Source organism: Lepus europaeus, chromosome 9 (genome assembly GCF_033115175.1).
Source record: "Lepus europaeus isolate LE1 chromosome 9, mLepTim1.pri, whole genome shotgun sequence".
NCBI classification, from domain to species: Eukaryota; Metazoa; Chordata; class Mammalia; order Lagomorpha; family Leporidae; genus Lepus; species Lepus europaeus.
This window is the reverse complement of record NC_084835.1, coordinates 13,528,658-13,551,773: the sequence shown is the minus strand read 5'-3', so window position 1 is coordinate 13,551,773 and position 23,116 is coordinate 13,528,658. Positions and strand designations below refer to the sequence as shown.

General features: G+C 62.2%; 1 protein-coding gene across 1 annotated transcript in view; it reads right to left on the bottom strand.

The window, feature by feature from the left end:
• Window positions 1-23,116, bottom strand: part of MGLL (monoglyceride lipase) — a 108,246-nt gene continuing 85,130 nt past the window's right edge. The window contains exons 6-8 of the mRNA XM_062200095.1: window positions 9,982-10,071; window positions 4,264-4,479; window positions 1-2,742 (exon numbers count right to left, since the gene is read on the bottom strand). Coding sequence (XP_062056079.1) covers window positions 2,617-2,742; window positions 4,264-4,479; window positions 9,982-10,071 — 432 coding nt within the window. The 3' untranslated portion in view covers window positions 1-2,616. The remainder of the gene's footprint in view (window positions 2,743-4,263; window positions 4,480-9,981; window positions 10,072-23,116) is intronic.

Below are 23,116 nucleotides of genomic sequence, written 5' to 3'. Positions count from 1 at the left end.
AAACACCTGTTTATTACGATAAGCTGTGGCGTACATGGGTGCTCGGAACATCTCGAAGCTGGTAACGCGTTCCCCGCCTACGGCGTACACATGGAGGCGGGACTGTGCCGTGGTGACAGTGACAGAGTGGTGGACGGCTCGGAAGATCACGGTCATCTAACAGGTTTACGCTGGCAATCGGGAAGACAGGAGCTAGTGGGAGCCGGGAGGTGCGTGGGGAGGCCCAGGCCAGTGGGTTCACCGAGTCTCCCCCAGCACTCGCTCTCCGAGCCCCAGCGCCAGCCAGGAGCTGAGGCAGAGCCTGGGGTCGTGCTGGGAGGGAGGTGGCCATCTGCTCATCGCCCATCTCGGCCGGGGGCCTGGGGGGAGGGGGTCGTACCCCCACTGATGCAGGCATCATCTCTCCCCAGTCCCCTCCGTGGGTCTGCGGTGCCTCGGGGATGCTGGGGAAGGTGCCGTGTTCGCATCAGGGCTTTGGCCTGGTGACCCAAGTATGGAGGGCCTCCGCCCTCCACTCCCATCCAGAAGCCGAGCCGTCTACGGCCGTATTCCCCTCAGAACCCCAGCTGCTCAGCAGCTCCGAGGCCAGCACGGGGCCTTCCTGGTCCCGAAGGCTGGATTCAGAGCTCCCATGCCTTGCTCAGGACAGGGTGCAGGGCATTGCTCCGGGGGCCTTGCCCAAGGCGTGCCACCCCCAGCCCCCTGCCCACCTACAGAGGAAGGTGGATACTCTGGGTTCAGACCGTAGGGTTTGCTACTGGGGGTTCTTCAAGCACATGCGTCGCCTTGACAGGTTTTGCACGTCTGTAAGGGCTGTCCTGCCCTAGTGCACGATGTCTAGTGTAGGAACAGCTGTTGCTGTCCTGTGCTTCTGGGGAGGCAGCATGGGGACCGGGGGTGGCCCGGACTGTCCCAGCTGGGGGTAGGGGTGGCAGATCTGACTGCATGGGCCCCTCGGGGTCCATGGTGGGGTCCCGGTTCTCCCCCGCCAAGAGCAGGCACATCCCTGTGGAGGCCTGGCACGGTGGGGCTCCCCACATTCTCATAGCTCTGTCTTCCCAAGAAGCCAGAGTTACGAGGTGGGGCTGGGGAGCTGCTCCCTGCGGGGACCTGGGCTCGGCCAGCACCTGGGCGTCTCTCTGCCATGCAGGGCTGGCCTTTCGTAAGGAGCAGGGACAAGGGAACCCACATGCATGGCCTCCAGTAGGTGGGCCAGCTCCTGACCCCAGTCTCTGCCTTCTCTGGGCACCCAGACCCAGTCCGGAGAAGGGCAGGCCATGGAGGGGACAGATTCCAAGCCCCCAGTGCCCAGCCTCCGCCGCAGGGTTGGGCCCCCGGGTTGCGTCATGGGCCGTGGGGTTTGCCGGCACCCAGCAGCCGCCCCCCCCCCACCCCCAGCCAGGGCCACATTTGCGCTCATGAGGCTCCTGAGGTAACAGCAAGGCCCCTTGGAAAGGTGGGAGTGGGCCTGCACTGGGCCGTGGGCCCCGTTTATTGCTGGCGCTAAGTGAGGCCAAGGGCGGGGCCAGGGCAGGGTGGGCACCTGAGTAGGGCAGGTCAGGCAGGGGCCTTATCTGGGAAAGGCTGGCCAAGGCCAGCCATGGCCTGGGGCAAGGACCGCTCCGCACATCCTGCTGTGCCCAGGGATAGGCTGGGTCCCTGTGAGTGCTCCGTGCTGCCTGGGCAGGGCGGCCACTGGGATGGACAATTCCCTCTTCCTGCCACTAGAGGGAGCTGTGCTGCCAGCACTGAGACCCTGGGCGCTGTCCTGCAGGGCTGGGGAGTTCCCCCAGGCTCAGGGGCACTGGGCCGTCTCCCGCTCAGGGGCTCCCTTCCAGCTCCCCTTGCTCCCACCCCTGGGCCCACCAAAGCAGTGTCTGCTTCCGAATATACATTCTGTATCAGGCGCGGTGCAATCCCCCAGCAGCAGGGGGGGTTAGTCACGCTGGCGCTGGGTTAGTTACGCAGTGCAACACGGGCAGCCCAAGTCCCCCATAGGAGTCAAAGGCTGGAGGAGGGGGCGCCAGGCTTCCTGCCTCCCTCCCTTTCTGGGCTCAACCTCACCCTCGGCCCCAAAGCGGGACTTCAGGCTCCAAGAGCCCACTGTTTTCTGCTCATCTCCAGAAGTGCGGCCTCCAGGGGCACACAGGCACCTGGGGGAGCTGGCCTGGATGTGGATGGCGGCCACCTCGTCACATGGCCGCAGGCAGGCCACAGGGCCAGGCCAGTCTGGGTAGGAGCTGGGAGGGGGCAGGGCAGGTCTCCTCAGTTGCAGCCAAGCCTGGCATCCCAGGAATCCCAGGGAAACTGGTGGGACTGGGAAAGGCAGGGCCGAGGCTCCACTCAGGATGGTTCAGCCATCCTTGGCCACGTGGCCTGGGACCCTTTTCTTTTTTGCATAAAGTGCCTGCCCCCTGCCAGCCTTAGGGTGACAGAAACGTATTTCTAGGTTAAAAAAAAAATCCAGTTGAGCTAGTGATTCCTCCAATTGGTGGTGGCTGTGTTGTGTTCTGTGTGAGTGTGAGTGTGTGTGGAAGCCACTTCTGAGAAGCCGGCGCTGCCCTCCCTCCGCCTGCCCCCCCCCCAGACCGTGAGCCGGTCACCTGGCCAAGGTGCTCAGGGCGGGGAGCCCGTCCCGGCCGCAGCTGTCCTTTGAGAGACCCACATGTTGATTTCGTGGAAGACGGAGTTGGTGACTTCAGGAAGCTCTTTGTGGAGAACATGGTAGGCACCTTCGTAAATCTGCAGTTAGAGGAGACACAGGCAGTCACTGTCCCCCCATCTGAAAATGGGGCAGGTGGGGGCCCCAGCGCCGCTCCCACACCTCAAGGACTCGGCACAGGCCGACATCACGCGAGCCCCACGGCCTTTATCAGCTGAGGTTTGAACGAACCACAGTGTTCCGGCATGTTCCAGAACTTCCCTGGACCCCTCATCTCCGGCCAGACACCAGCCGTTCCTGGGCTTCCGGCTCCAGAGTGGTCTCGTAGGGATGCTCCTTTCCTAGTCTTCCATGGGGCCTCAGCCCATCCCAAGCCACTGTCCCTCCCTGCGGTCCACGGAGATTGTCCGTGGCAGGGTCTCCACGAGCGCCAAGTGCCACAGCAGGGGCCCCCGGCGCTCTCAGGTTCGCACTTCTCGGCCTCTCTCCCCACGGCTCAGTCCCACCTCCTGGAAACGGGGGTTCAGTGGCCAGGCGCTCCCCTCCCCGCAGCTCCGTCTCAGCACAGGTGCACAGTGCCCCCGGACCTCCGTGGCCGGCCTGCACCGAGCGCTCAGCCACAGCCTTCTCTCTCCTCCTCACTCCCTGTCACCTCGCCTCGTCCTGTAGCTCTCCAAGCCATGTGCGTGTGGAGGACTCTGGGACCCTGCTGTGCCGCCAGGGGCCACTGAGCACGGAGCCCTCGGGCTGCTGCAGCTCTGATCCCCTGCCCAGGGTGAGCCGCCTCAGGCCCCCGGGCTCATCCTCCCTTGCTCTGATCCCACTTTCTTCATCTCCCTCCAGGCCAGGCCTGCACTCTTGGCCTTGGTGCAGACACCAGCCTCCACACTGGCCTCCCTGGGCTGCTCTTTGATGCCAAGATGGCCCCAGACCTGGGACTGGAATGTTCGTTCACTGTCACCTCTTAGGCCCCCGTGTCCCCTTGGCCCCTCCCTTCCGCTCAAGTTCCTTCGCCCTAAGCCATCCGCTCTTTTCTTTCTTTCCTGTCCAGCCCACTAGGATCGGGGGAGGGGAGGACTTGGCACAAAGTGAAAGCCCACCGAGTACCTTACTCACAGAAGCAGTGGCTGACTGAGTGGCCAGGAGATCGCTCTGGGAGGGGCAGCAGGGCAGCACACGGGGGGCGGGGGTGCTAGGGTGCCTGGGGCTTGTGTGCGGCTCATGGCAGAGGAGGCCGAGTCCATCCACCAAGGCTCGTCCCGCTGGATCCCAGACCACGTCAGCGATCTCCGAGTGCGTCCCTTGCTGCCTCTGTCTACCGTCCCCAAGGCCCAGTCCTGACCCCCCGCCCAAGGCCCTGCACTTCAGGGTGAGCACCTGCAGATCCCCTGTGCCCCACGGGTGAGAGGCAGCTCGGCCAGGCCCCTCCCCCGGAGCTTTCCTCTGCTCAGCGCCCGGGGCAGGTCCTTTCCTTCTCTCTGGACTCACACATGTGAAGCCCTCACCAAACGGCTCTAGCGCGCTCAGAATTGGCCGATGCCCCAGACCCCAGCTTATCTGTCGCCTGGCCGGAGGCCATGGGGGGCCGTGCGGCTGCTCACCTTGAGTGTCTTGTCCTGGCTCTTGGCCAACTCCATGAGCAGGTAGGCCCCTTTGCTGTCACACAGGCGGTCGGCGGAGCCCTGGAGCAGCAGGAAGGGCAGGGTCAGCTTGGGCAGGGCCCGCTCCACCCGCGACACGGCGTTGAGCAGTTGGATGCCGAAGCACACTTTGAGCCCAGCGCGGCAGATGAGAGGATCCGCGTTGTACAGGTCCACCTGCAGGGGAGGGGGAGGGCGAGTGTCCTGTCAGTGCCCCACCCCACCCCGCGGGAGCTCTGCCGCACTCCCCTGCCTGGTCTCCATGGGACCCCATGCTCCTGGGGATGCTCGCGTCCTATGGAACCCACACATTTCCTCCTGCATCCCCCAATAACGTTGGGACAACTTGTAATGCCCCATACTAGGTAAATGCCGGGTATGGGGTTGCTCGACTGTGTCACCTGGGGACTGGTGACAAGGACCAAGGTGCACGTTCAGAACACAAGTCACCTCCCCCAGTGTGTGTTCAGTTGCTGCCGCTGGAGGGCAGGGACTCCCAGGAGCCTAAGGGCCCACTGCTCCTTCCCCCATCTGCCTGGGGGAAGACAGAAACATCCGGGGCCCGGCCAGGACCTGCCTGCTGGGATTCAAGCCAAGGGCCAGCCTGGGCCATGCAGAAGCTGTGGTCAGGTGGACCCTGAGGCTGGGCCCTCGACACCAACCCCCAGCTCTGAACCTGGCCCTGCCTTCCTCGGAGCCACCCTGGCACCCGGTCACGGCTCCCTCGGGCCTCCCTCCTCCTGCCTCCCCTGGCTGAGGTGCATAGCCCACAGAATGTGGCTGTTTCTAGACAGCTCTCAGGCACTTATGGGCACGTCCCTCACCCTTGCCCGAGGGTTTTTGGGGAGGGCCTGGGGACAGCTGGGATCATGGCGTCCCCTGGACTGACTCAGATCCTCCCAGGGCAGGGCTCCCCCCGCAGAGCCTCACAGAATATGCCAGATCCCCACTGGCAGGAGACAGGCTGTCCTGCAGCCACCCCTGCCATCCCTGGCTTCCTTCCCAGGCGAGGGACTGAGCACCGCCGACCAGAGCATTTGTGAAAGCCCCACGAGGCGGATTAGCCACTTCCTGCAGCCGAGCTGGCGTGGACCACAGGGCCAGGCCATCTGTCCGGCGGGCTGAGGACACGACACTGCCAGGGCAGTGTGTGGGCAGTCCAGGGCCAGCCGGCCAGGGACCGGGGGCGGGCGGAGGCTGGATACCAACAGCACGGCATCACCACCTACCAGGCTCGCAAGGACAGCGAGCTTTCCTAAGCCCCTGCTCCATGCGCAGCATGGAGCGCTTTCTGTGTCACAGCCCAGCGACCTTGTCCCCCTGCCCTCACCCAGGTGAGGCGGCTGAGGCATGGAGAGGCAGAACAAGCCGTCACTCATCACCCCAACTTCTTCTTCCCCCCTTTAGAACCCTGGATGTTTACTCCAGCGCTCAACCACTCAGAATAAAAACTACATTTCCCAGCCTTCCTTGCAGCTACCTGCAGTCACATGATCACATCTGGCCAATCAGAAGTAAGCACTGTGGGTCAGGGGCTTTCCCCCTCCCCTCAGTTAGATTAGGAGCTAGGCCACATGGGCAGGGGTCGCACTGGATCACTGCTGCCCTGATCTAAGAACTGCCAGCCAGAAGACGAAGCCCTGTAATTGCTTAGGCTGCTGTGTAGGACTCAGTCCCAGTAGGCTGGCTGGTTCCCGGGGGCAACAGCGCCCCGTCTCCCCGAGGGCTCCCGGGAGACTGCACACACAGGGGCAGGCCCTGCGGCTGTGTGATGTGGTTCCTGTAACCACCTTGTCCTTCCTGGAGCGGCCCGAGGCTCTGCCCGGCTGACCCCAACATCCCAGGCAGCCCGGCCCCTCGGGGACTCTGCGCTGGGGTTTAACTGCTCTGGCGGCCCAGCAGCTTCCGGCTCTTGGCCTCGTTCTAGACGTCCCCATCACACAGGTCCTGTTTACACAGTGGACTATTCTGGGCCCGGGGAAGGAGCCAGCAGATGTGTGGAGCAAAGAGCAGGTCCCTGATGCAAGCCACGGGGAGGCGGGGGCAGGAAGGAAGAGGGAGCCTCGTGGGCAAACGCACGCTCCCGAGGGCCCACGCTCACTCTTCAGCTCTCGTCCACAGAGCGGCTGCTGTTTCCTGAGCGCCCACAGCCCCAGGAATGTGTCCTGCTCTGCCTGCGCCCCCCAGACCAAACCCAGGCTAGACCAGTGGCCGGCAAAGCGAGCCTGCTCAAAGCCACAGATCCGGAAGTCAGTCCCCAAAGCTGACCACGGTTCACACAGAAATGAACCCACCTGTGGTTGCCAGGACTAGGGAGGCGATGGGGGTGAGAGGTGTGGGTGAGAGAGGAGGGGGTGGGGGTGAGAGGTGTGGGTGAGAGAGGAGGGGGTGGGGGTGAGAGGTGTGGGTGAGAGAGGAGGGGGTGACAAGCGTGTACAGCACGAGGGGTCCTTGGGGAGGGAGTGCTCCGTGGCCTGTGTTGATGGCCAGACCCTGGCTGGGATGCCGTCCTGCAGCCATGTGAGACTTGACTGCTGGGGGAACCAGGTCCTGGGATACACAGGCACTCTCCACGTTATTCCTCCCAGCTGCCACGATAATCCCACACATAGCTAACGAAAAATCAGGAGCAGGGACCCCAGTGTCCCCCCGTCTCGTCTGGACCACCAGTCTTCCACCACCCACTGAGATCAGAGCCTGTGGGGGACACAGCCACAGGCAGCAGCCCAGCCGATCATCTGGAAGTGACCACGTCCTTGCACTGGGTAACTGGAGTCTGGGGAACGTGGAGTCTTGTTCACCCTGCAGCTTCCTGGGCCTCAGTTTCCCCACGGAGGAGACCACCGAGGCCCCTCTTGGGTTTCCAGTTGCACAACCTGCGACTCCCATCCTGGCCCCGTGCGTGCGTTAGCGACTCACTGGCACGGCCCCTGCTGTCCAGGGCTCTCTGCAAGGCTGCTCTTGACAGCCAGGGCCCTGCACGCCAGCCGGGGCTTCCGCGTGTCAAATGCTGCCCTCAAACTCAATTCCCAAACTGCTGGCTGAGCCAAGGCCAGGCACAGCCTATCCCATTCACCTCCCTGACCTGCTAAGTTTAAAAACCTGCTCCAGGAAGAGATGCAAGACCACCTGGTCGTTAGAGTCGTGCTAACGAACTGCCCGCTGAGGCTGGGTGCATGGCCTCATCGCCCACTTGCCTCTTTAACCTTCTCAGGAAGTCTGTGGTGTGAGTCCTGTTGCTACCAACACTGCTCTCCATGGGGCAGGAGGGGACTGACCCCACCCCACACAGCAGGCCAGGCCCACAGCCACCATGAGGACCGAGGTGGGCCAGCTCCTCCGTGAGCACCCTAGCCCTATCGTGCTATGCTTTGCCCAGAGAGCAGGACCCCGGTGCTTGCCAGAGAAGATGGGCGTGGGCCTGGCAGGTGTCTCCATAGGCCTTTCAGAGGACCTGGGGGGCGTGCCAGAGTCCACCACCCTTCACAGCCAGCCACAGGGGGCCCAGGAGCCTGTCTGGGCACAGAGACCTGTGTGCCCTGACTGCACCCTCACCGCACCCCAGCCGTCTCACATCCTGCGGGTTCCCCTGCCCCTCCTCCCCCCTGTGCTGCACGGTCCCCACAGGGACCCCACCTCCCTCCTCCACTGTTTAGATCTCCACCGGCCTCCAGCACAGGGAAGCCGGACGCCGCCTGTGGCAGTAGGCACGGCTCCACCCACTGACACCTGTGAAACCCAGAAACCCCTGGGACCCACCTTTGGAAAAGCAGGAGACACCCCCTTCTGCATGCGGGCTGCGTCTCCCACCTCCGGGGGCTCTTCCGACCCTTTGCTTCTGTTCTGAATCATGCCACCTGCTCTTTCAGTTCCCAGCTGGGACTTGAGAGGAGGAGGGGAGGACCCCCCCCCCCCCCAGACTGCCCCCCGCGGCCCCGAACCCAGGCCCAGGCCGGTCAGCACGTCTGTCTCCCACAGTCTGTCCGTCCTGCTCCTGGCCAGGCCCTAGGAGGCCCCGAGTAAGCCAGCCGTGAACGCGCCTCCCACCCCCTCGCCCTGCTCCTCCGGCCCAGAGGCCCCTTGACCTGCATAGCCCTGCCTCGGCTGCCTGTGGAGTCTGTCCTGCCCCTGCTTCACCCTCCCAGGGGCCTCCTCCTGGTGACCGCCCCCTCTTCCCTCCGTGCTGGTGGCGTCGCTGGCTCCCCGGGACCTCTGCCCTTCTGCAGGGCCCAGGCAAAGCCCTTCCCCCTGCTGGTGCTGACCAGCACCCAGCCTCCCTTAAACAAGCCCCGTCTCACAGCTGGGGCGACAGCTCCCATCCACCAGCACCCCCCTCCCCCGACACACTGAAGACCCGAGGACCAGCAAGACCACCTGTCGCTTCCAAATGCATAAGGAGGCACGAGGTGGTGAGCTAGACTCCCACTGGGCTATTCCACCCAGCAGTGCATACACGGGAAGGCAGTGGCGTGGCTCAAGTACTTGGGTCCCTGCCACTCACATGGGAGACCTGGCACCCCCAGCCTCCAGGGCAAGAGCCATCTCTCTGTGTCTACCTCCCTCACACCCACTCTCTGGCTCCCCGCAGGCCCAGTGCTCCTGGACTCCCCTGCCTGCCCGATCCTCAGCTGTGTCCCTTGGAGACCTAGAGACCCTGACCCACAGAGCCTCCTTCCTCCATGCCGCCTCGGCTAAGCGGCAGCAGGGGACCAGGCGGCCCAATTTCAAGATGCAGCCAGAGTCTCACAGCGCACAGAAAGCCAGAAACGGCCCCGGCTGCCTGAGCCACCCCACCTCCCGTTGTCTTAGTGATTTCTGCCTTCTGAGACAAGAGGGGGAACCGAGGCAGCAGGGCGCCCAAACTGATTGAATCAGGGTGATTCTCGTGTCTTCCATGTGCCCAGGGTTGCCTTCCAGCCACGAGCTGCAAGCCTGTGGGGACCATGGCCCACCCACAGAGCAGGGCTGGAGACCACTCCTCTGCATATTCCCAGGAGGACCCCAGGCAATCCTGTCTCCTTCTGGGGCAGTTTGCTCCTCTGCAGTATGGCCTCTTTCCTCTAGTACCACTGTCCCAAAGGAATCACCCCCCAACCCTCAGTCTGAGTCCAAGTGAGGCCGATGCCACCTTCTTTCCGAGGCAGATACCCCAGGTCTGGACAAGCAACCAGTAAGCATCAATGAGACTTCCTGTTGGAAACAGGCTGCTCAGGCAGGGCGCTGGTGCCTTTGCCTCCGGCTGGGGAAAGCCTGTGTAGGAATCAAACCAAGCCAGCACACGTGGGAGCTGGGACAGACGGGTGGTGAGCAGGACGCACACCCCCTGGATCCAGCCGCGCCCGAAACCTCCTGCTTTGGTTACTAGTAAATCCCTCCTCTTTTCGCTTCAACTACTGACTTGGGTTTCTTTCGCTTACAACCCCTAGAGTCGGGGCTGACACAGCTTCCTCCGGTTAGCAGCTCTGCGTGCCCGGGACACAGTTCACGCCCCACGACCATCTCTGTACCCCACCCGAAGCCAGCGCTGTGTGTGCCTTCCCTGTACCGCCACCATGTCCCACAGCCTCAGGGAAAGGACAGAACACACAGGACAGAGCCCAGGCTCCGGTCTCTCCCCGGGGCTGCTGCCCTCCCCGGCCCGCCGGCCTGGAAGCGCCCAGGGTTCCAGGAGATTCTCACCTCCGTCTTGTTCCGGGAGAGCACGCTGGAGTCGATGGGCCCCAGGGACAGGTTTGGCAGCACGAGGTTGAGCACTTTTGCTGCAAGGACCTAGCCAGGAAGCGAAAACGAGAGTTGTGAGTCCACCCAGCAGCTGTGGGAAGGTGGGCAGAGCGGCGCCCCAGGCGACGGTCAGCCGGGCTCCTCTCCCCAGACCCGGCACCCAGGGAGGCTCCCTTCCGACTCAGCCTCCCCTGTCTGGCTTGGCTCCCCGGGGTGGGGCGGTGCGGGGGAGATGCGTCCTGTGTCTGTTCCTCACCTGCTCTGGAGGTGTGTGTGCCGCCCTGTGATCACTCATGGAAGTCATTTCAAATCACCTGCAGGCTTCTAAGCTGAGCTCTAGGACCCAGGAGCTTAACCTAAACCTGTCCCTAGCTCTAACCTCTACCCGAGCCCTAACCCTAATGCTAACCAAAACCCTAACAGCCGCCCTCACCCTAACCCTAGCCATGACCTTATCCTGAACCCAACGCTGGGGCTACTGAAAACACACAGCAGAGCAGGGTGCCTGGCCCAGGGGTGCAGGTTGCCTTAGCAACAGCAGAGTCAGCAGCCTGACCAGGAGAGCGTGGCGGAGGGGAGAGGCTTGGATTTGACACTGGGCTCTGTCGCCTGGGGAATGGCTGAGCCTCTGTGTCCTTGGCCGCCATGGGGGACCTCGGCGCTTCCCCGGAGGACCCTGGGGACAGTTTGTGATTCCCCAGGCAAAGGCCCTGGCATGTGGGGGACACTCAGCACGTGCTAAACTCGAATCCAATGCTGGTTCAGACCTTCCCACCCCTCCCCCACGTCTCCTTCTGCATCACACGTTTTCCGGGGAGACGCAGAGCCCAGATCTCACACGTACGTCTGCCTTCAGAAATGGGCTGTTTTCATTTCTACAGCGTGTGCAGATACTTGAGGGAGGTGGGGGGGGGGATGCTATTTCAAAAGCGAACCTCGAAACCACAGCCGGAATTAAAACTACGAGAAAGTGGCAGGCAGGGAGCTAGGGCGGGGGCACCGACAGTCCCCGGAGGACCAGCTTATGGCGTGTTGGGCATGACACGGGGTCCCGGGTCTTCTCAAATGTCACAAAAATCCCAGGTGGGGGCGCAGTGGTGATCCTCATTCCACAGGCGAGACTGCGGTGGCGGGGCTCAGCACCTGCGGCCAATGGGCAAGGGCCGGGCTGGGGCTGCCCTTCCCTTCGTGCGTCGTGGGCTGGCCCCGTCTCTTTCTTCGTGGAAGCCGTGGAGGGATCTGAGCACGCGGCCGTGCTCACGGGTCCTGGGGCCCTCTCACTGTACCCCTGCAGACCTGGGGCCGTCCCGTTTCCCAGGCCTGCACGGGCACGAGGCAGCCTCACCCCACCGTCGTCCCCACCACTAGCAGTCAGGCAGAGTGAGTAAGAAGCCCCCGTGCATGAACCTATCCTGTGCCACACGGCCAATGGAGAGTGGACCAGCTCCATGGACAAACACGGGGAGGGCCTCAGCATCCCGGGATCTGCCCACCGGGATCTGGATACAGTCACACGCGGCTACCCAGCAGGCTACATCCAGAGCAATGCGTCAGGAGGCGCGTATGTGACGGTGCAAACACCCTAGAGAGACTCACAGCGACTGGATGGCGAAGGCCAATTGCTGTCCGCGGCGGTAACTATGAGGTGCGGGAGCCGCCGCCCATGCAGACGGCGCGCTGTTTTACAATCGACTCTCTTGTTCCAGAGTAGACGGAGTCCCCTCTAAAACAACTCAACCTCCGCGATGATGAATGCGTGGACACACCACCACGCTGACGGGAACACAGCCCGCTGTGCACAGGTTGGGTGGTGTGTCCCCTGCCGCCGTTCACCATGGCGACACTACTGCTGGACTGGCTGCCTCCTCCCCACTACTTGGCGTGCGATCGTCCTGGCGCCCCCTAGAGGAGCTGGTGAGGCTGCAGCGGCCCACAGCGTGGACCAAGATGTTGGTGTCCTAGCAACGGGACTGGTGGTCCAATTGCAAATGCACACGAGGGCTCACCCCCTCCAGGAACGCCATGTGCACGTATCATAGCCTCTGCGTCCCAGCGCTGAGCCCCGAAGGAGGCCACCTTGAGAACAGTAAGGCTGCAGGGCATAGATGGCTGCCGAGGCCCTGGGTGTGAGTGCGTGGGGAGGCAGGGGGAGAGGCCCAGACAGACAAGCCAACACAGCGCAGGCACAGGCAGACGGACCCACCAAGGCGACATCTAGACCCACGGCCCCGAGTTATCAGGAAGCCTGTCTTGTGCTGCTCTCTACGGCCAGAGTCTATGGCTTCCCTGCTCCCAGTGTGGTCCTGAGACCAGAAGCCCCTGCAACGCTGGGCTCACAGGTCAGGATCTGCACTTTCTCAAGACCCCAACTGGCAGCTGGGTGGCCAAGCCCAGGGTGGGTCCCAGCATCTGTGTCTCTTTAAGAGCTCCCTCGGTGCCTGCAGCGTGCAGCCAGAGCACAAGCGGTACCGACCCACAAAGCTGGGGACGGGGCAGGTGTCTCTGCAGGCCAAGATGCCCCCTGAAGGAGCTCCCACGACACGCTGGGACAGCCCTGACCTCCAGCTCTCTCTAACCCTGCACAGCCAGTTCCAGGCCTTTTTTTCCAACAGGACTCCATTGGGTCAAGGCAGATCTTTTGATGATAATGACCTCATAGCTCAAAAAAAAAAACAGACAAGGCCAGTGCCGTGGCTCAACAGGCTAATCCTCCGCCTAGCGGCGCCGGCACACCAGGTTCTAGTCCCGGTCGGGGCACCGGATTCTGTCCTGGTTGCCCCTCTTCCAGGCCAGCTATCTGCTGTGGCCCGGGAGTGCAGTGGAGGATGGCCCAGGTGCTTGGGCCCTGCACCCCATGGGAGGCCAGGATAAGCACCTGGCTCCTGGCTTCGGATCAGCGCGGTGCGCTGGCCGCGGTGGCCATTGGAGGGTGAACCAATGGCAAAGGAGGACCTTTCTCTCTCTCTCTCACTGTCCACTCTGCCTGTCAAAAAAAAAAAAAAATCCCCCCCCCAAAAACAAACAAACAGGTGCTTGCTTAGCTTCTTTCCCCACAAACACGCCATGGAAGGGAGGAGAGCAATCCCGGGGCAGGATGCTGGGAGCCAGTGATGCACAGACTCTCACTCCCCGCTGTCTTTAAGGTTTGTCAGTTTCAGGAGGCTGACGGCTCACACCGGAGGCCAGGGTCCCGGGGGAGGAGGAAGACCTAAGCAGAGGAAGGAGCTGATGGTAGTCGCAGGGAGACTGCAGGGTTGAGTGGGGGTCTGCTGCCACCTGGCAAGGAAGCGCTAGGAAGCAAAGGGTCTCTGCAGAGCCCACACCCGAGCAGGCCAGCATTGACATAGTCGACCAGCCGGCTGCTGCTCCCTGGGCTCACAGCGGCGCTCTGCACCATAGCCAGGAAGGCAGAGGACGTCTAGGGGGAGGGGAGCTGCTCACCCCTAAAGGAAGTGGGGTGCAAACCATCACTGCTCTGTCTTTTTGACCGAGACTTTCGACATCTCTGGATAATCCTGTGGGAGTCGGCAGAGGACTTGGACCTGGCTCAGGAGAAGGGAGTCCCTGGACAGGACCCCTCTGCGAAGTGGAACCTGGCTCCGCCCACCACATGGGATCTGTACGACCACAGAGCACCCAACGGCACCAACACAACCCAGATCCCCCCTGAGGGCGACTGGGAGCCAAACCCCACAGCGAGCCCCACTCCTCCCGGGAAGGGGCAGGCAACACCATGGAGAAATCAGACTGAGAGGCCGGCGGGTGTAGACGTGGGCTCTGGTTCTGACTCAACAGTCTGGGATCCTCAGTGTCCCTGTCTGTAAACAGGGGACCATGGAACCCACCTCCGAGGACCGCTCAGAGTGCAATAGGAGACCAGCTCCCTGACCTGGCTCCGGCCCCTAGGAGAAGCCCGAGACATACCCATGGGAGAACGGAATACTGGAGCAAATCACATGCAAAACACAGACTCAGGTAAAGTGTATGTCTCCTATGGACAAGAAGAGCCGAGGCCAACACCCCCATGAGCACCCTAAGTGCCGGCGACACACACCAACACCCTTATTGATTGCAAAGGTCACCAGCTCCCTGCCTTCACGTCCACGCCGTGGCCAGAGAGGGACTCGCCGTGGGAAAGGTCATTACCACTTTCTCCCAACGTGGGTCCAGCCAGCCACCCTGTGCGCAAGGAGCTCAGGGATCCATGCCTTCTGAAGGGACCAAGCAGGAAAAGGGTCACGGGACAGGCACACCCGTGACACAGCACAAGGGCCCTCGGGGCCAGCCCAGGCTTCCTTAGGAGGGAAAACACACTCTAAGGCAGTCGTGCACCTGACGGCCCCCTGTGCCTTCTCCAGTGACCTTCGCTGGGCGGGACCCGGCACTTGCTCCCTAGAGCTGGGCTGCAGGAGACTGGCAGGGACAATGGCTATTTCCTCCAATTCACTTTGTCCAGAAATCTGGGCCCCCAGCTCTGAGAGAGAGCTGCTGCCTGCAGGACACAGGTCAACCAACTCCCACCAGCTCCTGGCTGCAGCCAAGTGGGCCAGGGCAAGGCCAGGGCTCAGTTCCCTGCTCCTGGGTCTGAATTCCCTGGAGTTGAAAGGGTTGTTAATTAGCCACACTCCACCCAACCCCCCCGCCACCCTCCACCCCAGCTGCCCTGAGACCTTCTGGATTCTCAAGACTGACAGCAGATGGGTGACAGTCAGAGGGAAGTGGCTACAGGCCAGGGAGGCTGACCCCAGGCCTGTTTCGGGGTCAAAGGTGGTGTACTAGTACCAGGCCCAGGCAGCAGGCAGGGGAGGTTTGGGGTGACAAGCCTGCAGGCAGGTTCAAGGGGGTTTCTGTGCCTTCCCTGAGGTTCCCAGGGGGAGGAGGGCCCTGGTTCCTGATGGTTGTCCCAGGCAAGCAGCGGTGAGCAGCATTCGCCTTGGCCAGCCGGGCAGCCTCTGTCCCCGGGGCACAAGACAAACAAAGCCCGCCCCCACGCAGGAGCTCACAGCCAGTGCGGTCTTGTGATGCCCTGGGGTTTTGTCTCTGAACTGCTGTTGCTACCACTTTCCCGGGGAACCACTCTCTCAGCACAGCTGACGTCCGGGGCCCCAGCCGCTGTCCTCGCTGTCTCTGCTCCGGGCTAAATATATCTCAGCCTGGGGAAGATGAACGCCGGGCAGAGAACCAGATGGCAGTGGGATTTTGGAGGGTGCCAGTGACCCGGCCTTCTCCCATCTCAGGGGTGGGGGCCGGTCCTCCTCGCCTGCCTGTCTGTTCCGAGATTCGGCATCACCCTGGGGGGTGCGGGGGCTGAATGACGGGGGGCCCTGCCCTCGGAGGGCCTTGGTGCCAGGAAGCTACATCTGAGGGCTTTCGTGAGCAGAGCCCTGGATGGGGCACCCGGAGGCCCGGAGGTGGCTCTGCTCTGTGGCTGCACACGGTGCGACGTGGGGAAGCCCCCGGACCACAGCCTGGTGTTCTCATCCAGAACACAAGGAGAAGAGGCAGACTCCAGAATCTTCCAAGTCGGAGGGTCCCAAGAGCAAACCTCACCTACCCTTCCTGAGCCAGAACCCAGCCTTGCAGGGGGACCCTGGTGAGGCCCCGATGAGCAAGGGCTGTCACGAGGGGCCGCTAGAGACAAGACTCGCAGAGACAAAGCAACACCACCCAAAGGGCCACAGCCAACAAGTGACATTGCCAACGCGCACAGCAGGCGCTGCCACGGGGTGCCGAGGCGGCACAAGCGGGACAGGTGCTGTGGCCGATGGCAGCCCCAAACCACAAACCAATTTAAAGTGGAAATCAGGGACCAGCATTGCACTGCAGCCAGTTAGGCAGCCATACTGCGTGTGTGACGCTGGCATCTCCTATCTGTGTGCCGATTTGAGTCCTGGCAGCCCTGGTTCCGATCCAGCTCTCTGCTAAGGCACCAGGGAAAGCGGCAGAAAACGCTCAAGTGTTTGGGCCCCTGCGCCCATGCTGGAGACCCGGATGGAGTTCCTGGCTCCTGGCTTCAGCCGGGCCCCAGGCTGGCTACTGTGGCCACTTGGCAAGTGAACCAGCAGACGGAAGATACGTCTTTCCCCTGCCCCTGTCACTCTGTCAAATCCATAAATCTTTCAAAAACTGTTTAATTTTTTTTGAAAGGTGGGACTCTCAGCAGGGTAGTCAGACATGCGGAAGATGTACAGAGCAGCCGAGTCTCGTGGGTCAGGGGGACCAGCGCATCCCAGACTCAGCCCAGCAAGAGTTCAGGGTGAGGGGGGGCCACCCCGGAACCTCATCTGTCTGGGTTAACAAGAGGGGACTGCGTTCCCCAGGGACAGCCAGCCCCTGATGTGACACAGTGATCTATGAGCACGAGGTCACCCAGGGTGGCCTTGCCCAAAAGTGCTGCCTCCTCCAGCTAGCCCAGGAGCCCCAGGGGACTCTGGGAGGACCCCTGCTGGCCCCACCGCCCGGCCCAGCTGCCATCGACCGCTACCCCAGTGCACTTAACCTGAAAAGCCCCCACGTCCCCGGCTCTTCTCTAAGGAAAAATATCCTCCGTATCAGTGTCCACTTCCCTCCACGAGGACACGCGGTAGACAGGGAGTGACAGCCCTGGCTTCGGTCCCGTCACGCCTGCAGGTCTCTCATGCTCCCTAAGCCTTGCCAACCACAGAACACCGGTCACGGGCTGGGCGTCCAGCCTGGCAGCCAAGGCAGCAGTCGCATCCCGTGTTGGGGTGCCCGGGTGCCACACCCGGCTCTGCCTCCCGACTCCAGCTTCCCAAATGCAGACCCTGGGAGGCAGCAGTGCTGGCTCAAGTCGCTGGGCCCCTGCCACCCATGCGGGGACCTGGACTGAGTTCCTGGCTTTACTGCAGGCACTTGGGGAGTAAACCAGAGGACAGGGGAGTGTGCTCTCTCGCTTTGCCTTTCAAACCAATGAGTAATAAAACATAACCTACAATATAACACAACTCCCCAAAGTATAGGCAGTGGATGTCAGAGCACCTGCGTGTCATCCACGGGGCTCCCAGATCCCCACGCGGTGCCTGGCACCCACCGGGACCTCCCCTTGCTCTGTGACCCTGGCCTGGCTCACTCTGTTCTCACATGAGAAGCACGAATCCCTTGGCCTCACAGGACACAATCACAGTGATCATGGAGCCGCGCCTCCCCTCGCACAGGGATATGACAAAGTGGCCAGTCCACACAGCACGCGCAGCACCCAGGGCCCCGGGCTGTTCCCTGACAAGCCTGGCCTGCTGACCTGCCCAGCACTGAGAGCCACACCCCTGGAAGTCAGCTCCCTGAGTTCCACTGTTTGGGTCCTGAGGATAATTGGGGGCCAAGAGGCCACTGTTTAAATGGCCCTGCTGTCGTCTGAGGCCAAGACCAAGAGGCGGGCCTGCGAGGTGACGGCTGCCCAGCTGCCCAGGCCCTGGCACCCACCCCTCACTCCCCTGGGGTTGGGGACTCCCCCCATCCTGATCTGTGCCGAGGCCTCTGTTCTCAAGGCCAACCTGGCCGGGTGGGCCTCACCACCCCACCGGGAGGAGCCCAGAGCCCCGCATCGACAGCAAGTGCCGTCATCACCGGAAAGAACAAACGGTGGATTCGCTGGGTCAGGCTACACGCACCCAGGGAGGGGCCGAGGGAAGACAACTCTGCCCAACAGCCAGGGGTGGCCAGGAATCTGCCCACTGCTCACCTGGTGAGCAAACGGCCAGGCTCCAACCCAGTAACCTCCCTTCCTCTGAAACCCAACCAACAAGCCGCGAGTTAACAGGAAGGCACTTTGCTCTGTGTCTTTGGGGAAGGAGACCACCGACTTCAGAGTGTACAGCATGTGGACCAGACAGCGAGGCTTGGCGTTTGTCTAGACTGCTACCCAACGGTGCCAGAAGCCCAGGGACAGACCTGGGCCCTCTGTGTCAGGCTCCGGCTCGGTGCACCACAGCCAGGGAGCCGGCGGGGACTGCACAGGGCAGAAAGGAACTTGTACCTTGAACGTTGTTGCTGACTCTGGACTGGCGAGCACCAGAGGCGAGATCAGGACCATGCCGGAGAAGTGGGCCGGCCTCTCTGCGGCGGTCAGGATGGCGATGGCACCGCCCTGCAAGACAGAAGGGGAAGGGTTGTCGCGGCCCAGCACCGGCCAGGGCACGCATTTCTCACACACGTGATGGAGGAAGCACTCCCGAGCTGAGCCGCGGCTGGGCCCCACGGGGGACTCCCCTCGAACACACAGCATCTGGCCATGGATAAACCCGGTCTGCGCCCAATCTACCACATGTGTTTTTACCCCCCTGGGTTTCCCAAGAGCAAGCACTTGAAGGAGACAGAAGTAGGGGCCCCAGGCTGTGTCAGCACCACAGTCCTGCTGTGTTTCAAGCCCAAAGCTGGCAGACGCGGAATCCGGCTGCCCCGCAGGCCGATGAGGTGACACGTGGGTGTTTGTGCTTCAGGTTTGTTTATTTATGTTGTTGGTGCGGGAGGTAAACGGATCATAATCATAGATTTTTTTTTTTTGATAGGCAGAGTGGATAGTGAGAGAGAGAGAGACAGAGACAGAGAGAAAGGTCTTCCTTTGCCGTTGGTTCACCCTCCAATGGCCACCGTGGCTGGCGCGCTGCGGCTGGCGCACTGTGCTGATCCAAAGGCAGGAGCCAGGTGCTTCTCCTGGTCTCCCATGGGGTGCAGGGCCCAAGCACTTGAGCCATCCTCCACTGCACTCCCTGGCCACAGCAGAGAGCTGGCCTGGAAGAGGAGCAACTGGGACAGAATCCAGAGCCCCGACTGGGACTGGAACCCAGTGTGCCGGCGCCGTAAGGCAGAGGATTAGCCTGTTGAGCCGTGGCGCCGGCCCATAATCATAGATTGTTAATACCTTTTTCCTGGTTCAGTGAAGGTCTCAATAGTTGAGGGTCTAAGGAAAATACTTCGAGAATGGAGGAGGAAGCAGGGAGGCCTTGCCTGTCTCCTGTGGCTCAGAGGTCATTTAAGCCGAGCGCTGTTGCCATCTCAAGCGCTCACTGGGCCCAGGCAGCTAAGAAATGCAGGGTGGAGCCAGGCGGTGGGAAAGGGGGCAGAAGCCCCATCCGTGTGACACGTCCCCCAGACCCTCTCCTGGCCAACCTGTCCGTCCCGGGGGCCGACAGTGTGAGCACCCCCGCCTTGAAGCTGAGCCCTGGCTGATCCGGGGCTCTGATGTGTGCCAAGGCAAGCAGGATTCTGAATGATCCTGAAGGGTGGTGTCCACGGGGACCCCTGACCCCAGCTCGAGCTGCTCAACTCTGACACGAGCGCGTGGGGGGTCTGGGGCCCTTCGTGAGCCAGCCCCTCTCTGTGGCTCTTGGTGGCTTCCCTAGGGAACAGCACCAAGGGACCACAGGAATCTGGGAAAAGGATCAGCTTCCCAAAAGGCCTCTGCAGCACAGGCTGCCGCGTCCCGGCCCAGCCTGCAGCCCCGACCTGTAACGAGGGGGCAGCGCCTGGGCTCTCCCCGCAGCTGTCTCTAGGACCCCCGAGCCCGGCCTGCGGCCTACCTGCAGTCACGTGGAAACTGCAAGGGCAGAGCCTGCCAAGGGGGCGGAGTCAGCAGCTGGGGGGACAGGGCCCTACCCGCCACCAGGCGTGGCACGAGCTGGGGCTGCTTACCATGGAGTGGCCCAGGAGGAAGACGGGGACGCCGGGGTGGTCCTTCTGCACGAGGTCCACGTGCTGGAGCACGTCCCTCACGAACACGTGGAAGTCGGACACCACCATCCTCTCCCCTTGGCTCTGCCCATGGCCAACTGGAAGGGAACGGAGGAGAGAGAGGCGCACGGTTACTGCGAGGTCGCCCCGTGCCAGGCCCAGCGGCCCCCCTCCCAGTGCCGACAGCCGCTCCATCCATCTATCTGACCTCATGTGAACGTTGGGACCCCTCTCCCATCTCACGGATTAGGAAACAGCGGCCCTAAATGGTTAAGGAGCTTGCCCAAGGTCACACAGGCAGGGGCTGCCGCACCATGGTGTGGACACCACAAAGCCCAGCCACCCAGGTCCCCAGGAAGCTAGAAAGTGCAGGTGCACAGCGAGCCTCAGCGTGGCTGCCGCCCCGCAGGGTGGCCCGGAGGACACCAGTGAGGCTCCGAGTTCCCCGGGGCCTGCCCAGGCGCTGGACCCTCCCAGCTGGGTTTCGGCATCAGCCTTCAGCGGGGACCCTGCTGTACGCTGTCACCTCGCTTGGCAGCGGGAGGTGAAGGTAACAAGACAGAGCTGGGATAAAATCAACGCCAGCACGGTAGCCTGAAGTCTCTCCAACGGAGCAGCCGCAAAACTGGGTCACCCTCTGCTCCCGCTGGGCGTTTTATCCGTCAGTGCCGGAGCTGTGCACCTGCCCTCTGCTCTTCCCTTAGGCTGCCTCACTCTTCCCGCGGCTGGAGGTCAGCAGTCACTATAGAAACAGCTGGGGGCAGCCTGATGAGATGGTGGGGGGACTGGGGGCCCACAGCATACAGGACCTGCCCAGGCCCTCCCTGCTGGGAGCCAGAGGCCTCACCCACCGAGCCTCCTGCTCTCCCGCCAGGGGGCTGGGACAGCAGCCACGGTCATTGCTGTCTGTCACGGCCTGAAGTCGACCACTGCCCAGACCCCCACTCAGAACCGCTCCTTGTGGTCAGCTTCGAGACGCCTTTCTGGCCTGCTCTGGCCCCCAGGCCGGCCGTCCCTGAGCGGCCTGACAGGTGGGGGGTGGGTACTTGAGCCATCACCTGCTGCCTCCCAGGGTGCGCATCAGCAGGAAGCTGGAATTGGGGGCCGAGCTGGCCACTGAGCCCAGGCCCTCCAACGATGGGATGCGGGTGTCCCAAGTGGGCCCTTCCAGCGGCACCGAGCACGTCCACAGAGCTGTGCACCCCTCACCACGGTCTTCCTGACCGTGGTGCACAGCGCCCTCCCCGAATCCAGGCACCGAAGTCCCCGCCCTGAGGATCATGGGAGGTCACTGTGGTTGCAGGCAGGCTCTTCAAAGAGGCGATGGAGTTAAAGTAAGGCCCTAGCAGTGGGTGCTGATCCAAGCTGGATACAGACGCCAACAGCGGCCAGGCCACATGAGGGCCTAGGGAGAAGATGGCCACTGGCACCACCCTGAAAAAACTGGCCCTGCCACACCCCGGCTGTAGATCTGGAAGCGGAAGACACTGCGGCGCTGCCGTTGCTTCAGCCACCGGGTCTCTGGAGCTAGTTACAGCAGCCACGGCACGGTAATTAACCTGAACTCCCCAGAGCCCGCTCGCCCAGCCCCAGGAGGGTTAGGCGGCACCCTCCTCCCACCCCATTCCTGAGGCACGTGTCGGTCTGCTTTCCTGTTTAACGCCCAGTAATATTCTGCCCTGCAAATACACACGTCGTGTTTATCCGCTCGTCCACAGCTCAGGCCTGGGCGGTTCCTCCTCCTGCCTGCTCACGAGCAGTGATGCTAGGACCATGGCCGTGCACCTCCCCAGGGGCCGCGTCTTCCATTCTCAGGAACGAGTACCCAGAAGCGGATGTGGGACAGCGTGGCGATCCTGTGCTGGATTTCTGAGGGGCGGCCCAGTCTGCCCCTGGAACGTTCACGGCTTGTAGCTGGCCCTCTCTGTGCCACCTGCTGTGGGCTGCGTGCACATGACCCTCGAGCCCAGCAACGCCAGGCAAGCTCTGGCCTGTTCGTCCCGCTCTGCTCCTGCTCCGGTGTCCCTGCCCAAACCCACGCTGCAATGTGGCGGCCAAGGTCGCAGGATCGGGAGGGGGCTGCAGCCTCTGGCACGAGGCTGGCTCAGCACCTTGACTGCCACACACACCACAGGGCCTTCTGCTCTTTCCACCACGCACGTCCCAGCACAAGGCCTCTGCCAGCGCGGCCACCTCACCTTGAACTTCCCAGCATCAGGCTCCGTGGGCTACCCCAGCCTCCTCCTTTACAGAGTGGCCGTGCTGGCCTGCTTTCCAGCAGTCCCTACCCTCCCAAAGTTCAACCCCACACCCTCCTCAACCTCCTGCCCACACCTCCAGGGCTCCCTGGGCCACGGGCTCTGGGCAGGCTCCCGACGGGGCACGGCCCCTCTGCCTGATCCTGGCCACCCCTGGCCAGCTCGCCCTTCCGGCTCGCCTTCATTCTGTCACTCTCTGTCCTCTCTCTCTCTCTCCCTTCAAAGGGTCATCCACACCCCCCACCGGCCTCCTCCCAACCTGGAAATGGGTGTCCCTTCCTCTGCTTGGTCCCCACAGCTGCCTGCTGGGCAAATCCAAGGAGCTTTTCTCCACCTCCACCCCCTTGGCTCTTGGCTCATTGCACACGGCACCCTGAGTGGCTCCTGGGAGGGGGCGGTGCCCATGTATAGGGACTCCTCACCAGGCTTGCTTTGTTGGCTTTGTCTGGTGCATTCCTTCCGCACTTCATTCATTCATCCTTTTAAAAATTGCATTTTCAGGCCAGCGCCGTGGCTTAACAGGCTAATCCTTTGCCTTGCGGCACTGGCACACCAGGTTCTAGTCCTGGTTGGGGCGCCAGAGTCTATCCTGGTTGCCCCTCTTCCAGGCCAGCTCTCTGCTATGGCCCGGGAAGGCAGTTGAGAATGGCCCAAGTGCTTGGGCCCTGCACCCCATGGAAGACCAGGAGAAGCACCTGGCTCCTGGCTTCGGATCAGCGAGATGCGCCGGCCGCAGCGGCCATTGGAGGGTGAACCAACGGCAAAAAGGAAGACCTTTCTCTCTGTCTCTTTCTCTCTATCCACTCTGTCAAAAAAAAAAAAAAAAAAAAGAAAGAAAGAAAGAAAGAAAAATTGCATTTTCAAAGACAACTCGCGCACACGGTTCAAACATCCAAGCAGCATTACCAAGGGGCACCTGAGCAACCTCTGTCCTGCCTCCATCCCCGCCTTCCCCTGAATTCTGCTCTTTACTGCTCAGCTCTTTCCACGCAAACAAACACGCAGCCCGATCCCCGCCCCGTCTCTGTCAACACAAAGGAACACACACAAAGCACTTCCAGAGCACCTGGGAGATGGAATTAAAGGACAACTGCACCTGGACAAAATAGAGAAATAGAGAAGTCCACACATAAGCGGGAGGGGGTCTT